Below are 15,284 nucleotides of genomic sequence, written 5' to 3'. Positions count from 1 at the left end.
AAATTTGGATATAAATTAATTTTATTCCTAAATATTGAGTATATAATTAACTTCTTTTTGTGTGGATTTTATTTAATTTGACATAACCTCTAATTGTACAATATTAAATTTATATTATTTAACGACCATATCAATCATTCTATCTTCTTTTTATCTTATTTTATGAAATATATTTGATCTAAAAGTAATATTTTAATTATATAAAAGTATATTTTATTTAGTAATCTATTGATTAATTATATTTGTTAATAACTTTCGACATGATCTGGACCGACGTTTATGTCATAGAAAAAATTAATATTGATGGTTATAATTAGATATTTTCAGACCTTTTTAACGTCTGATATGGAGGGTTCAATGTCTAAAGAAAGATTTGACGTCTGATCCTAGGGGAACCGGTTTTTATAATGACGTTTTATTTATAAAAATATCACCAGTCATTTTTTAAGTTAAATTTTTGATAGTCCGGACGTTATATGGGTGATGTTAAAGACCATTTCTACACTAAGATATCACTTTTATATTCTAAACTGTTTAACTCTTAATAAATTATTTAAATAATTTTTTTTTACGATAACATTGTCTTCCTAATTTCCAGATAAAGTATATTCATAATCTTAGTTAACATATTTTGTTTCTTTATCTAGAAGGATTGACTGTTATGTATAAAGGGATCAAAATGTAATTTGTCTGTAATTAACACTATTATTTCTTGGTTCCTAGATAATTGAAGTTAAATTTTGGTCCATTTTTTTTATTTTATGTTTTTTTGTTTCTTTCAAAAAATGATTGTAAGAAAATGTTAAAGAAGAGAATAAAATGTTTGAAATATTATTTTAATATAAAGTAAAATAAAAATACTTTTTAAAATTCTGGAGTATACGTTGTACTCTAGATATCAACATCAAATTGTGTGTTTCAAAAATTTTCAAAAGTTGAAGTTAGATAAGTCTTTAAGATTGAAATAAGGGTGTTGCTCCCTCCACCACCACCACTTCTCCCTCCATCTCCCCAATCTTCTGCAAAAAAAATTATTTACTTTAAACTTAAACACTAATACACTATGTTTCTACTCATTTTTACTTTTCACTCAGCCCCACCTCCCAACTCTCCTCCTCTCTTTTTTCAAATTCTCACCCCCAAACTCTACCACATCCTATTGTTTTAATTACAAAAATATTAATATAATAAAATTATAGATTTCATATAATTAAACTAATAAATAATTTTTTATATAATTATAAAATTGTTAAAGAATACAAAAACCATATATAAAAAATATATATTATACAAAAACATTAAAACAAAAAACTAATTATATATAACTGCAAAATAAAAAAAATATAAATATAAACTAATAACAATAAAGATCTTCAAAAATACATTATTAAAATACATCAAAAATATATTAAAAAAAATACATCAAAACATAAATTACATTATTAACATATCTCCAAAATTAATATAAAAAAATAAACTAATAAAAATAAACTGGAAAATAAACATGTAACTTTAAACGGATGTGAGCATCCGTCAACGGATGTCAACATCCGTTTAAGGCAAAATGGATATCGACATGCGTTTTCCCTTAAACGGATGTTGACATCCGGTGAGGGATGCTCATATCCGTTTAAAGATTGTATGATTATTTTTTTAGGGTTTATTACACACCTTCACGACGAATCCTTCAAGCACCACCACCACACACCGATCTTGGCACGGCTGATCAATTGCTTCCACTATCACTTGTAATCTCTCACTGAGCACACCAGCTAATGAAAGTCCTATCACAATTAAAGAATGAGAAGAAGAAGTGGAACGTGAAAAAGAGGAAGAAGAGCACAATGAAACAATGAGGAGACGAATGATAAAGAGGAAGAAGAGTTGTCGTTGCATACATATAGAGGATTGGAGTGGGTAGAGGTTAAAAAATATTAATCCTAAAATTTTACTAAAAGTAAAATAAGAATCAAAAAAATAAAGAGAGGAGTAAAACAGGAATGAGATGGTGGAGGAAGCATGGGGTGATGGTAGAGGGAGCAACACCCCTGAAATAATCCAATTAGGATTGCTTCCTTTTGTACCTCCATACATATCTTCTTGCATCTTCATAAATCTTTACATAATCTCAGAATCTGAAATAAAAGTTTTGCATTTTAAAATTTATAATTCAGAATATATTTTTTTATTAATTTATAATCTAAAATATAATTTTTTATTTCTACAAAACATAATCAAGAAATAAAAAATTTGTGGTGGTGGAAGTAAAAAGTATGGAAACGTAGTAGGTAATGGCCCCAATAAGTCCACATTACTTTACCAGTACTAATGGGCCGAAATTCCAACTTTACTGGGCTCACTTACATGACCCAAACTAAATTTTCTTAGGGAATCAATAATCAGCAAGGTATGATGACATGGCATAACGTGATTGGGTTTTTTGACGTGGACTACGCAAAGTCAAATTTCTTCATTTATATAAAGCGAAACAGTGGAAGAAGAAACCAGTTGGTGACCATAGTTCTATATCTCCGGCGGGCGAATTCTTCTCTCAAATCTGCAGTACCCTCTAATATCACTCACCAGAAATTCATATAAAGGTTCATTTATTCCCCTGTATTATAATTTCCGGTAATAGATCTGAATTTTTTTCCTATAAATCTTAGGGTTTTGAAATTGAATTTTTGTATCATCCATCTGTTCTGCTTCGATGATTTCTTTTGTGTGTCGTTGAAATTATATAAATGTGAATGTAGTATATATTTTCACGTTTTGAATTGTTTCTTATGTTAAATTGCGTTGATTTAGTTCTTGTAATCGTATCGTGAATGATTCCGTTTGCTGTTGTTGTAATCATTGTTAACTGTGATGTTGTAGATCCAATTTTGTTTTGCCTTTTATCGTAACAGAGTGCTACATTGATTTTTAGGTTCTAGGTTTTAGGTTCTATTATTGTATAACAGAGGGGTACGTCGATCAGGGAAATTCGATCGTTTTTGTTTTTGGGATCTGGGTAGGTTTGTGATCTAGAGAAGATTAGAGTTTGCAGATCTGGAATTTTAATGTTTGTTAGTACTGTTGAGTGATGTTATTTTGGTGGTGTTATTCAATCAGAATTACTGTTTCATCTTAATATTCTATGTTGACCTTTGATGCAAATTTTTACTATGTGAATTACTTTGGTGAAACTTAGATGAATGAATTGGAAGGAGAGATGGTTGTTAAACTTAGACGTATACATGTCAAATCTTGAATTTGAATAAGATATACGTTGCTTTTTCATTCATTTGAGATTTGTGACTACTTGATATTTGGTTTACTTATATCTAACTAATTCGAGTTTGTATTTGTTCTGGAGGGGCGGCTGAGTTAGCTGTGAGAAGATTTAGTTGTAGTAGTTGATTTTTTAGGTTTTATATTTTGTTTTTAATTCAAGATTCCTAATGTATGTATGGAACTTTTGTCTCAGAAAATGGCTTTAGGTGGAACAGCTCCCCCAAGAGGAAGTGCAGCTGCTACTGCAAACATGAGGAGGAGGAGAACAGCCGGTGGTGGGGCCTCTGGAGGAGCAGCTGGAACTATGCTCCAATTTTACACTGATGATGCCCCTGGACTCAAGATCTCCCCAAATGTGGTTCTTGTAATGAGCATTGGCTTTATAGCATTTGTTGCTATCCTTCATGTGATGGGAAAGCTGTACTTTGTGCGTAGGGAGGCTTAGAAGAGAAAAGATTTAGGTCGATTTTTGGATATTTAATACACAGTCTCTCTTATGAAACAGTCTCAGAACTTTTCCTTGCTTTTGTATTTTGGTACATTCCTTCGTTATTTTTAAAGGTAAAAACAGTTTAAATACTTTGGTAGTGAGAAGAAATTTTCTGTTGCATTTCGTTAGTTTCCCTTAGTCGCTTAACTGAGATGAAAACTGAATTATTAAAAAGTATGCTGTGATTGATTTCTAACCATTCTCCCTTAGTAAGGAATCCAAGCAATTGCAGAATTTCTAGATTTTACAGACCTCATTCAAATTTATGAGGCTGATGGTGTTACTCGTGTACTTGCCTTGCTATGTCTTATTAGAGCTTGTCAGGGATAACTTGAATTTTGGACATTAACTGTGTTTTTGTTGAAACAATCTGTTTGAGAATTAACAAATGTGTCTTGGAATATTTGTTTAAATTTACAAAAAAAGGGAAAAAAAAAACTGTTTTCGTATAGAAAAGTGGTTTTTATATATCTAGATGTATACATATACATATATATATATATATATATATATATATATATATATATATATATATATATATATATATATATGTAAACAATTATTAAAACGTTTAATTTTTAGAATTATCTGAAAGGTGCTCGCATAACAGAGGAGGCCAGAATTCCTGATAATCCTAAGCATTTTGTAAACTCTTGCAGTTCACAAATGTCCTTGGGGAAGTGAGTGATGAAATCAACATGGAAATTCCATACAATTATTTCAGTCAGATTTTCCAGACATAATTTCAAGTTGGAAAATGTTGATGGATGTACTTAACATTGCTTAATTTTTTTTTATTAACATATTTGCATAACTTAGAATACATTGTTCAGGTTTCTTTACTAAAGGATCAATTTCCTTTGTAATTACACAATGAAAGCTGGCTCTTTAAATATTACGGTCGGAATTGGGTGAAGTAGTGCAAGAATAATCCGAAACGACTTCAGTTCAAGTATGAGTCAAATTTGTTCTATTCAAAGTCCTATGTGTATTTTTTTTAATAGATAGCCCAACTTCAGTTAAGAGTATTTGTTTTTTCTGCTTTATGACGGTTTTACTTAAAAAAATAGAACTAAAGTTGTTACTTCTTACTACTTTAGCTATAAAAAAAAATTCTTCGAACTCAAGTTGAGTCAACTATGACGACTTCATTAGTCTAAAGTCATACTAACATACATGACTTTAAATAAAACAAATTTAACTCATACCCTATAATTGAAGTCGATAAGTGATATGACTTCACATTTTAAAAATCGTTTCATCTTGCACGACTTCACCTAATCCCGTAATATTTTAAAAAAGTGTTCTTTTGCGTAATTACAAAAGCAAATTGATCCCTTTTGTTAAAAAAAAAAAAAAAAAACCAATTTTTCAATTAAAGGTTTTTCGTTTTTGATTTCTTAATCCAGATCCTAGTGTGTGGTACTGCCATTGGCAACACATTTTCTACTTATGTGTGGATCTTGTTATTTGCATGAACTAGACTTGAATTTTGTTCTGCGATGAAGAAAACATCTATTATTCCAATTTGAGATCAATTTCAACATGTTGCACACTTTTTTTACATACCTTCAACAGATTGCCTCCTTTCAAAAATATGGAATCTGCAACTTCTGCTACTGCATGACGAATTGACTCCAACCCATTGAACCACTTTTGTTTGTTGGTTTCCTTCTTGTGAACATACCCAGTAACAGCATTGTTCTATAACTTTACACATCTTAGATAGATAACACGTAGACGAAGAACTATTCTTAAAAACTCTTTCTTTACATCAAAAAATAATTTAAAGGTTTGTGTTGGCAGACTCGTTTTATTTAAAATAAAAAAGTTGAACAATTGAAGCGAAAAGTTGCTAAACTTCTTTAACTTGATGTAACATAGATGGACTCAGAAAAACAGAATTAACAACTTGCAAGGATGTTCACTATTGGAGATGCTATTAACTACTTTTCAATATGATTTTCTCTTGCTCCTACTTGCAAAATAGCATGGCCATGAATAATAAGGATCATAATCATGCGTCCGAACCACGTCAGATGAAAAAGTTGTCTTAAAGCACAACAATCTTGTTCACACCCATGATTCTGGTTTGACCCACAGAGCCAAATGCCACGCCATGCACACCATAGCAACTTCCCTCATAGGCCATGCCAAAGCACACAATAGAAAAAAGCTTCTCTCCTGTCACACTCTCTCTTTCACTCTTTCTCTTTAAATTTATCACTTTACTCTCTTTTTCAGAACCAGAAGACGATGAACAACCACAACAACAAGCTGTAGAAAAACAGCACTTTGATTGGAACCGTGGTTTTTTGTACTCACTTTCTTTTTCAACATCTCTGCCTTCTGTCAGCTTCTTATTTTTAACTCTGTTCCCGATCCATGCTCTTTTAGCAGCTTCTATAAAACAAACTCTTCTTGGTTCCAATTTCAGCTCACAAGGCTCAATCACGCCCTCAACTTTTAACCACTGTTTTATTCATGTCAAATGGATATTACACTCTCAAGAAGGCTTCCTTCCTTCGCCATGTCACAGCATGTGGTGCGATCTCGTGTTTCTGCTTTGCTTGTGTAATTTCACTGCACTTTTCTCTACAACCACCAATTCTTTGTTTTCTTTCTGAAAACACTGTGTTGCGTCACCCCACTTGAAATAAAAAATATTCAAAAGTTCTTCTCTTCTGTGAGTGCAATGATCACCATTCCTCCTTGGAAATTCTGAAGTTTGAAAAGCAGAAAGTGAGTTTGCTGAAGTTACTTTACTTTGTTCTTTTTTTTTTTCATCCTCACATGGTTACTGTCTTATGTCTAGTATAGCCTATTCCTTTGTTTGTTTTTACTGCTCTTTTTGTTTATATCCACCGAGGATTTGATTGTTACTCCTCCCACTTTTTCGTGTCCTTTCTACTGCCACTGTTGCAGTTGTATAATAACACTAGCACCTTTGTGCTTCTCTCTCTCATTATTTTTCTTGCATTTCAAACTTTCTTATACTTGTGCGTGACTTGTTTTCCTTTGGTTTAGACACTATGCTTTATGGGACCCGCCAACCTTTATCTACCGTATGTAAGCAAAATGGAATGGCTGTGTGTTTCTGTAAGGAAATAGTTGCTTTCTGAAAAATTCATGAAGCGCTCCACTGAATGCATTGCTACAAGATAGATATTACTCTGATGAAGCAAGTGCAATTCATCCCATTCCTATCACTTTGTTTTGTTTTCTATTGTCCATTGCTAGTGATCTCTATAAATCCTTCTTTCAACGATGATGTGTTGGGGTTGATTATGTTCAAGGCTGGTCTAGAAGACCCAAAAGGAAAACTCTCTACGTGGAATGAAGATGATTATAGTCCCTGCAACTGGGTTGGTGTCAAATGTGACCCTGTAAACAATAGGGTATCTTCTCTTGTTCTTGATGGATTCTCACTTTCTGGTCATATTGATAGAGGACTTTTGAGACTGCAGTTCCTTCAGATTCTGTCCCTTTCGAGGAACAATTTCACAGGGACCATAGCTCCTGACCTTCTCGGCATTGGTGATTTACAAGTAGTTGATTTGAGTGAGAACAACCTCTCTGGGCTAATTCCAGATGAGATTTTCCAGCAATGTTGGTCTCTGAGAGTACTATCATTTGCCAACAACAACCTCGCAGGTAAGATTCCTGATTCATTGAGCTCCTGCTACTCTTTGGCAGTTGTGAACTTTTCCTCTAATCAGATACATGGGGAACTTCCATCTGGAATGTGGTTTTTGAGGGGACTTCAATCAATTGATCTTTCAAACAACTTGCTGGAGGGAGAGATTCCAGAAGGAATTCAGAATCTGATTGATTTAAGGGAATTGAGGCTGGGGAAGAACCTCTTCACTGGTAGGATTCCTGAGCATATTGGTGACTGCTTGCTTTTGAAGTTGGTTGATTTCAGCAGTAATTCTCTCTCTGGGAGACTTCCTGAATCAATGCAAAAGCTCACCTCATGCACATTTCTCAGCTTGCAAGGCAATTCATTCACAGGTGGCATTCCACATTGGATTGGAGAAATGAAAAGTCTAGATACATTGGATCTTTCTACAAACAGATTTTCTGGTTGGATTCCAAAGTCAATAGGAAATCTTGACTTGCTGAGTAGGTTGAATCTTTCAAGGAATCAGATCACAGGAAACCTGCCAGAGTTGATGGTGAACTGCATTAAGCTTTTGACTCTTGACATCAGCCACAATCACTTGTCAGGCCATCTTCCTTCATGGATATTTCGGATGGGTTTACAAAGTATCTCTCTTTCTGGGAATGGCTTCAGTGAGGGAAATTATCCCTCACTTACTTCCATTCCTGTATCTTTTCATGGCCTTCAGGTTTTGGATTTGTCATCAAATGCATTTTTTGGCCAACTTCCATCTGGAATTGGAGGTCTAGGTAGCTTGCAAGTCTTGAATTTGTCCACCAACAATATCTCAGGTTCTATTCCTGTGAGTATAGGAGACCTTAAATCTTTGTACAATCTTGACTTAAGTGGCAACAAGCTTAATGGAAGCGTTCCTTCTGAAATAGAAGGAGCAACATCACTCAGTGAAATGAGGCTACAAAAGAACTTCCTACGTGGGAGAATTCCAGCCCAAATTGACAAGTGTTCAGAACTAATATTTCTGTAAGAACTCTCTCATAGCTTCCATTTTTCATGCTTTATTCTTCTAATATAATTTAGTTGAGTTGTTTTAAAAACCTTTCCTTGGTTCTATTTTAGTTATGAAAATTGAAATATTGTGAATACGGTGTTTATGAGTCTACAATTTTTTTCTAATGTTTCCCCTTTGTGCATTTCAATGGAATGGTACAGGAATTTATCTCACAACAAGCTTATTGGCTCAATCCCTTCAGCCATAGCAAACCTAACCAATCTTCAGGATGTAGATTTCTCATGGAATGAACTCTCTGGAAGCTTACCAAAGGAGCTGACAAATCTCTCAAACCTTTTCTCCTTTAATGTTTCACACAACCACCTTCAAGGTGAGCTACCAGTGGGTGGCTTCTTCAACACCATCTCTCCTTCATCTGTCTCTGGTAATCCATTGTTATGTGGTTCTGTTGTTAATCACTCATGCCCTTCTGTTCATCCAAAGCCTATTGTCCTAAACCCCAATTCTTCATACTCCAACTCTGGCTCTTCATTACAGAACAATCACCATAAGATTATGCTAAGTATCTCTGTTCTCATTGCTATTGGTGCTGCTATTTTTATTGTCATTGGTGTGGTGGTTGTTACTGTTCTAAATATCCATGTGAGGTCTTCAATGCCTCTTTCTGCTACTCCATTTATATTCTCTGGTGGTGAGGACTATAGCGGTTCACCCGGGAATGATCCAAACCATGGCAAGCTCGTGATGTTTTATGGTGATGCAGAATTTGCTGATGGTGCTCATAATCTTCTTAACAAAGACAGTGAAATAGGTCGCGGTGGATTTGGAGTTGTTTATTGCACTGTCCTCAGAGATGGTCATTGTGTTGCAATCAAGAAGCTTACAGTGTCCACCTTAACCAAGTCACAAGAAGACTTTGAGAGGGAGGTTAAAATGCTTGGGAAGATCAAGCACCAAAATCTTGTGGCACTTGAAGGTTATTATTGGACTCCATCCTTGCAGCTCCTAATTTATGAGTACCTAGCCAGAGGGAGTTTGCAGAAGCTTCTACATGATGATGATAGCAGCAAAAATATACTTTCTTGGAGAAAAAGGTTCAAGATCATACTTGGAATTGCAAGAGGGTTGGCCTATTTGCATCAAATGGAATTGATTCATTACAATTTAAAGTCAACAAACGTGTTCATAGATTGTTCTGATGAGGCAAGAATAGGAGACTTTGGCTTGGTGAGGCTACTTCCAATGCTAGACCCTTGTGTTTTGAGCAGCAAAATTCAAAGTGCACTCGGCTACATGGCTCCTGAATTTGCTTGCCGCACAGTGAAGATAACTGAGAAGTGTGACATATACAGTTTTGGAATTTTGATTTTGGAGGTGGTGACAGGAAAAAGACCAGTGGAATACATGGAGGATGATGTGGTTGTTCTTTGTGACAAGGTGAGAAGTGCATTGGATGATGGCAAAGTGGAGCAATGTGTTGATGAAAATCTAAAGGGTAATTTTGCTGCAGAAGAAGCAGTTCCTGTGATAAAACTGGGGTTGGTTTGTGCATCACAAGTTCCCTCAAAGCGACCAGATATGGCTGAGGTTATCAACATATTGGAGTTGATCCAATGCCCTTCTGAAGAACAAGAAGAAATACAATGAATTTTAAGTTATAGTGATTGAGACATAACAGATATTGCATACCTGGTGAAGAACAATCCAGTTTTCTTGCTTTAATGCTATTATACAATATGAATCATGCAGAGAATATTCACTTAATTTGTTTCCAACTTTTGTTTGTTGCTTCAGTTGTTGTAAGTTTTGTTGTTTTTACTTTTGGTCGTTTCAAGTTGTACTGCTGGATTTTTCTTCACCAGTTTGGCTGCTAATACAACAGTGTTTCAATAATTCTCTTTCCCTACAAAGCATGAATTTTTCATTTTTTTTCTAGACATTTTTGTTTGCTTTATGTTCTTCTGAGACAGTGTTTCATGTTGGTACGAAACCCGCATAATATCTGGTTAATGCCACCCTAGTAAACAACATGCATGCAAAACTGGTTTGTAATAAAAGTATCAGGTTAACAACTTTTTAACATAAAATATGTCTCACAAATTTATTAGTCGATATATTTAAAACAGATCCATTATACGTTATCATATAAGGAGTGGTTAAAGAGTTGTAAAAAAAAAAGTTATTAAAAAAAACATTTTCCTTAAGAAAAACTGAAGCACTCAATTTCACTTGTTTATTAAAGAAAAGAACATTTCATTTTTACCTATTTAGATGAGGTTATTAAAAAAGGTATAGTCTTTATTTGTTTATAAAAACTTCTTTAATTTTTGTATTTTAAAACTTTCGTTTTTAATTTTCTTACTTTTTATTTAAACTTTAGTTAATATAAAATTTTTAAAACAAAGGAAAAAGAAGTGAATACCCTTTTATTAAAAAAAATTTAAAAGAGATAATTGTAATTTATTAAAAATATAAAAAATTAATTCTTATTTTAAAACGAGAGGAGGTGTTATTTAGTTCATCTTCTAAGAAAATATGTGCACTTTCCTCTTTATTTAATTTAGTATAATTAAAAGCTTAAATTTATCAGAAAAAAAATTAAGTTTGAGTTTAATTTACTTAAGTTATTTATAACTTAATTAATTTAGCTTTAATGAGATTTTTGTAGACTATTTTTCATCGCTATCACTATAGCATGTAAAATTATTTAGACATAAATTAATGAAAAACCATTTTGTTCGTTTTTTTCTTCTTCTGAAAATATTTATACCAAACATATATAATTAAGAAATAATTAAACTTAATTAGTGATTAAATCCTTACATATATGTACATATACTATACAAGATCAATAATATATAATGAACAATCCTTGTTTTTATATCTCTAAAACTAGTTGAGTTATGTATTTAACTTAATATTAAAAGGGTAATTAATCTCTTCCTCTCCAAGTGTCCTTTCCACATGAGACAAAGACTTGAGAAATTTTGGAAAAACGAAATGAATGGGGAACAAAGACAAAGCAACTTGCCCAGAAGAGTAAGAGAGGGAATGAGAAAGAAAAGAAAAGAAAAGGTAAAGTGAAAAAGCACTCACTTGCTTTATTAACACTTAAAGTTAGAATGGGACTCAATTTTGATTCCTTATTGTTAAACTAGTACTAATAATTTACTTAATTCTCTAAGTGGCCCCATTAATAATTATAGTGATTAAGCAAGTTTATTAATAGACTAATTTGGTGGATAATTTATTTATATTTTAGAATCGTTTTTAAGATTTTAAGATGCCAAATCTTTTTAAGTTTTCAATTAATGTTAAGAGTACTTTTTTTTCTCTACATATTTCAGTCCATTGAATTTCAATAGTCTCTGTTGAATCACCAATGATATAATTGTGTAATTTTAGTTTATTGATAAATTATTAATCAATGTCATTAATAAATCTCAAGTGACAAATACTCTATTAACAAAATTTCTAGTGACAAAGACTTTATAATCTATATTGACAAAATTAAAACTCAAATAACTTAAAAATACAACTTTAGGAGAAAGCATAAAGTAAGGTTTAAACATGTTTTTATTTCTTCATACATTGAGTGAATGTTTCTATTCTTATTTTTGAAAAAAGGTATTTCATTTTAATTTCCTTAAAATCAATAATCGTTACTTAGTTTTTAGTGTTATGATATTAGTTAACTGCTTATCTCTTTATTAAAAGGTCAAGTGAGGATTTGTAATAATGTAAAATAAATATTATTTATCTATAACTATATATAAAAAGAATATATCTTTTTAGTGTATTTTTTAATTTTTTCCTTTTAATTACTATTTTTTATATTTAAATAATAATTCATAATAAAAACCTATTTTTCAGTTTTATCACTTTAGTAACTATTTTTTTTTAATTCAAATGATTACTCTTTTTATCATTTTAGTAATTATTTTTTTCATACTTAAATAATTACTCATGATAAAACAAAATTTATATCATATTTTTTATTTTAATAATTAAAATTTATTTATCTATAACTATATCTATAATTATATATCTATAGTTATATATATATATATATATATATATATATATATATATATATATATACATTTTATTTTTCTAATTTTCTCCTTTTAATTACTACTTTTAAAATTTAAATAATTTACAAATATTAAAAAATGAGTACACATGCACAATTTATGCTAGTCTATCATAAAATAAGCATCATAGAACGTCATTTGAAAATTTAAAGAAATGAAAATGAAAATTACGCATTTTATAATCATTAAAAACAAGTATTTTGAATGTTACAAGAATAAAAAAATATAAAATAAAAACCAAAAACATACTCAATTTAGAACATTCTAAAAATGTAATTAAAGCGTTTATTTAACTATCCAATTAATTTTTTTCCAATCCAATGTTTTTGAGTAAAAAAAATCTAAAAGTAGCCATTAGTGTATTTATTGGTTATTAATTATTCCGTAAAAAAACAAAATTGAATAATTAGAGAGATTTTGGTAAAACAAGACTTGAAAAGAGAATCCTATAAGTAAGAGGAGGGTGTTGGACATCATGAAAGTGTTTAAAAGCAGCACCAACTAACTCACTTTTTGAAATGCCAACATTTTGGTCAGTTGATTTGTAATCATAACCATCTTCAAACACCTTCCACTCTTCATTATTGCTGTCTAATTCAATGCACAACACTATGGTATTCTTCACTCTATCTTAGTCATTAACATTTATTCTAACATATTCTCATTAAGATTATGATGCATAATGCATACCCATAACTGGGTTGTTCTTAAAAATGAAAGGATTAATTATGTTTCAAGTTTCTTCATATTAATTTTTTTAATTTATTGAAAGTATTTAAATTTTTTTATATTTTTTAATCTAGTAATATGATATAACTCTTTTGTTAACTAAGTGAAGGTGATTGTTTTTGTCAATTTTATTACTTATTTCTACTTGTTAAAAAATGTGAGGTTATATGATTAATATAAAATAGTAGTTTAACGCAAAAAATATTTAAATAACAATTAATTTTAAAGATAAAAAATAATTGGTTACTATAGTAACTAATTTAAATACTAATTTATAAACTAAAAATTATTGATTTCTAAATTAGTTACTATTATAAATAAAAAAATTATAATTAGTGATCAATTAGACTCTAAATTGGTCATTAATATTAACTAACAAGATTTTGGTTATCAAAGAAATTAGTATATAAATTAGTTATTATAGTGACGATTATTCTTTTCTCCAAAATTGGTTGTTATTTAAAGATTTTCTTACAATGACAAATGATTTTTATTGTTCTCATTCAAAACTTGTCAAATAACAAAATTATCTTGTAACTATTTTGTTATCCAAACCATAATTTTATTTTATATTAATTAAAAAATCTCACATTTTTTAACATGTAGATAAGTAAGTTAGATAATAGAAAAAATAATAATACATCACTCGATAATAAAAAAACTAAACAATAAAGCTTAATTGAAAATAGAATTTTTTTAGTATTCAATAGACAAGAAATACTAACAAAAATCCAATTAAAAATATTTGAATTTATGAAATAATTAAATTTTAATTAAATCAAATTAAAAATATTATACTTGAAAATGGAGTAACAAATAAATCTTAGAAGGTGTGGATGTGAAGAAGTAGAAGATTGATACTATAAGATTATAGAATGTTTAATGAAATGAAATATATGTATATTTTAGTAATAAAAGGTTAATCTATAAATATGTTTTACCATAAAGAGTTTAGATAGAAATTCTTATTTATCACTCTAAAAACCTTTCTCTAAATTTTCTCGGACTTTTCTCTAAGCTTCCACACTCATCTCTTCTATTTTTCAATCAAAGACCAACTTTGAGCTCACAGTGGAGAACTCTACGTATCCATTTGATTGGAATAGGTAAGTTCTCCTTTTACCCCTTTTCTAAAATTTGATTTGTTTTGTCCAAGCATGTAAGCTAGGCAAGTCGCACATAACTGATTTAAGGTTGTTTTTATGTAGTTAGAGTTGCTAGACAAATGAGCAATGAAGGGAAAATTGTAGAGCTTTAGATGTTTAACTTTAAGGTAAGTGAAACTAGAATTTATATAATATGTATTGTATTGTGAATTTGATTTCATCGTGTAGTAATATTGCATATACGAGTGTGTTAGGTCTGATAAAATATTAATTTGTGGATTTATGAACATGTAGTTGCATTGAGTGAGATAAATTGTAAAAAAATTTAGTACCTTCAATAAATGGTGTGTACATTGTGATACTCAAACAGGTTGTCTAACTCAGATGATTTGAATTCTAAACTATGATTGATTTTTAGTGAAACAATTTGACAATTTGAATTTAGCATCATAGCGTAGAAAAAAATTCAAGTTATATCATAGTGAGCTCTATAAGTGAGCTCCAATGTTCTCAATATTGAGCAATATGGTAAGATCGTTGGGCTCTAATATTTATGTTGAGATTGTTTGAATTTATCTTGATTATATGATTTTCTAAGTAGGGATTTGAGATTCTTCAAGGTGGCAAAGTAGTGCTAGATGTGTAAAATGTATTGATGAAATGACTTAGATTAGACTATCTTGACTCTACTAAGTTTTGAACTTACATAGAAAAATCCTTAGTGAGAGAGTTGAATGGGTAGTTTTAGTTTCATGACTAAAAACTACTTATAAATTATTTGCTATGTTATACATGTAGGATTGAGATATGACTAACAATAAATATTTTTGAAAGACAAGCCTAAGTATAACATGTGCATAGTCTTAGAATTAATAAATACATTTAGTCATTTGGAAGTCTTTGTTTAGTTGTAATGTCTATAGATAGAATAAGTATGAAATGTTGTAATATTTGA

At 30.6% G+C, this 15,284-nt stretch overlaps 2 protein-coding genes across 3 annotated transcripts; both read left to right on the top strand.

Moving 5' to 3' along the window:
- Nucleotides 1-2,442: 2,442 nt before the first annotated feature.
- Nucleotides 2,443-3,886, top strand: LOC124823881 (protein transport protein Sec61 subunit beta-like). 2 transcript variants are annotated; one of them, XM_047296229.2, is made up of 2 exons: nucleotides 2,443-2,600; nucleotides 3,470-3,886. In XM_047296229.2, the coding sequence occupies exon 2, from the start codon at nucleotides 3,473-3,475 to the stop codon at nucleotides 3,719-3,721; it is 249 nt and encodes an 82-aa protein (XP_047152185.1). In that variant the 5' UTR covers nucleotides 2,443-2,600; nucleotides 3,470-3,472; the 3' UTR covers nucleotides 3,722-3,886. The 2 variants fall into 2 exon arrangements, with proteins under 2 accessions (XP_047152185.1, XP_047152260.1); XM_047296304.2 differs by having other exon boundaries at nucleotides 2,489-2,631.
- A 1,953-nt stretch (nucleotides 3,887-5,839) lies between these two features.
- LOC124823784 (leucine-rich repeat receptor-like protein kinase PXC2) lies at nucleotides 5,840-10,331 on the top strand. Its single transcript, XM_088102537.1, has 3 exons — nucleotides 5,840-6,508; nucleotides 6,794-8,411; nucleotides 8,601-10,331. Exons 2-3 carry the CDS (start codon nucleotides 6,913-6,915, stop codon nucleotides 10,045-10,047), a joined length of 2,946 nt encoding a protein of 981 aa, XP_087958663.1. The 5' UTR covers nucleotides 5,840-6,508; nucleotides 6,794-6,912; the 3' UTR covers nucleotides 10,048-10,331.
- The last annotated feature ends 4,953 nt before the right edge of the window (nucleotides 10,332-15,284 follow it).

This window comes from Vigna umbellata, chromosome 11 (genome assembly GCF_029865625.1).
Source record: "Vigna umbellata cultivar VRB3 chromosome 11, Vumbellata_1.0, whole genome shotgun sequence".
Taxonomy (NCBI): domain Eukaryota; kingdom Viridiplantae; phylum Streptophyta; class Magnoliopsida; order Fabales; family Fabaceae; genus Vigna; species Vigna umbellata.
Note: the sequence above shows the minus strand (reverse complement) of the source record. Positions and strands in the feature narration are given on the sequence as shown.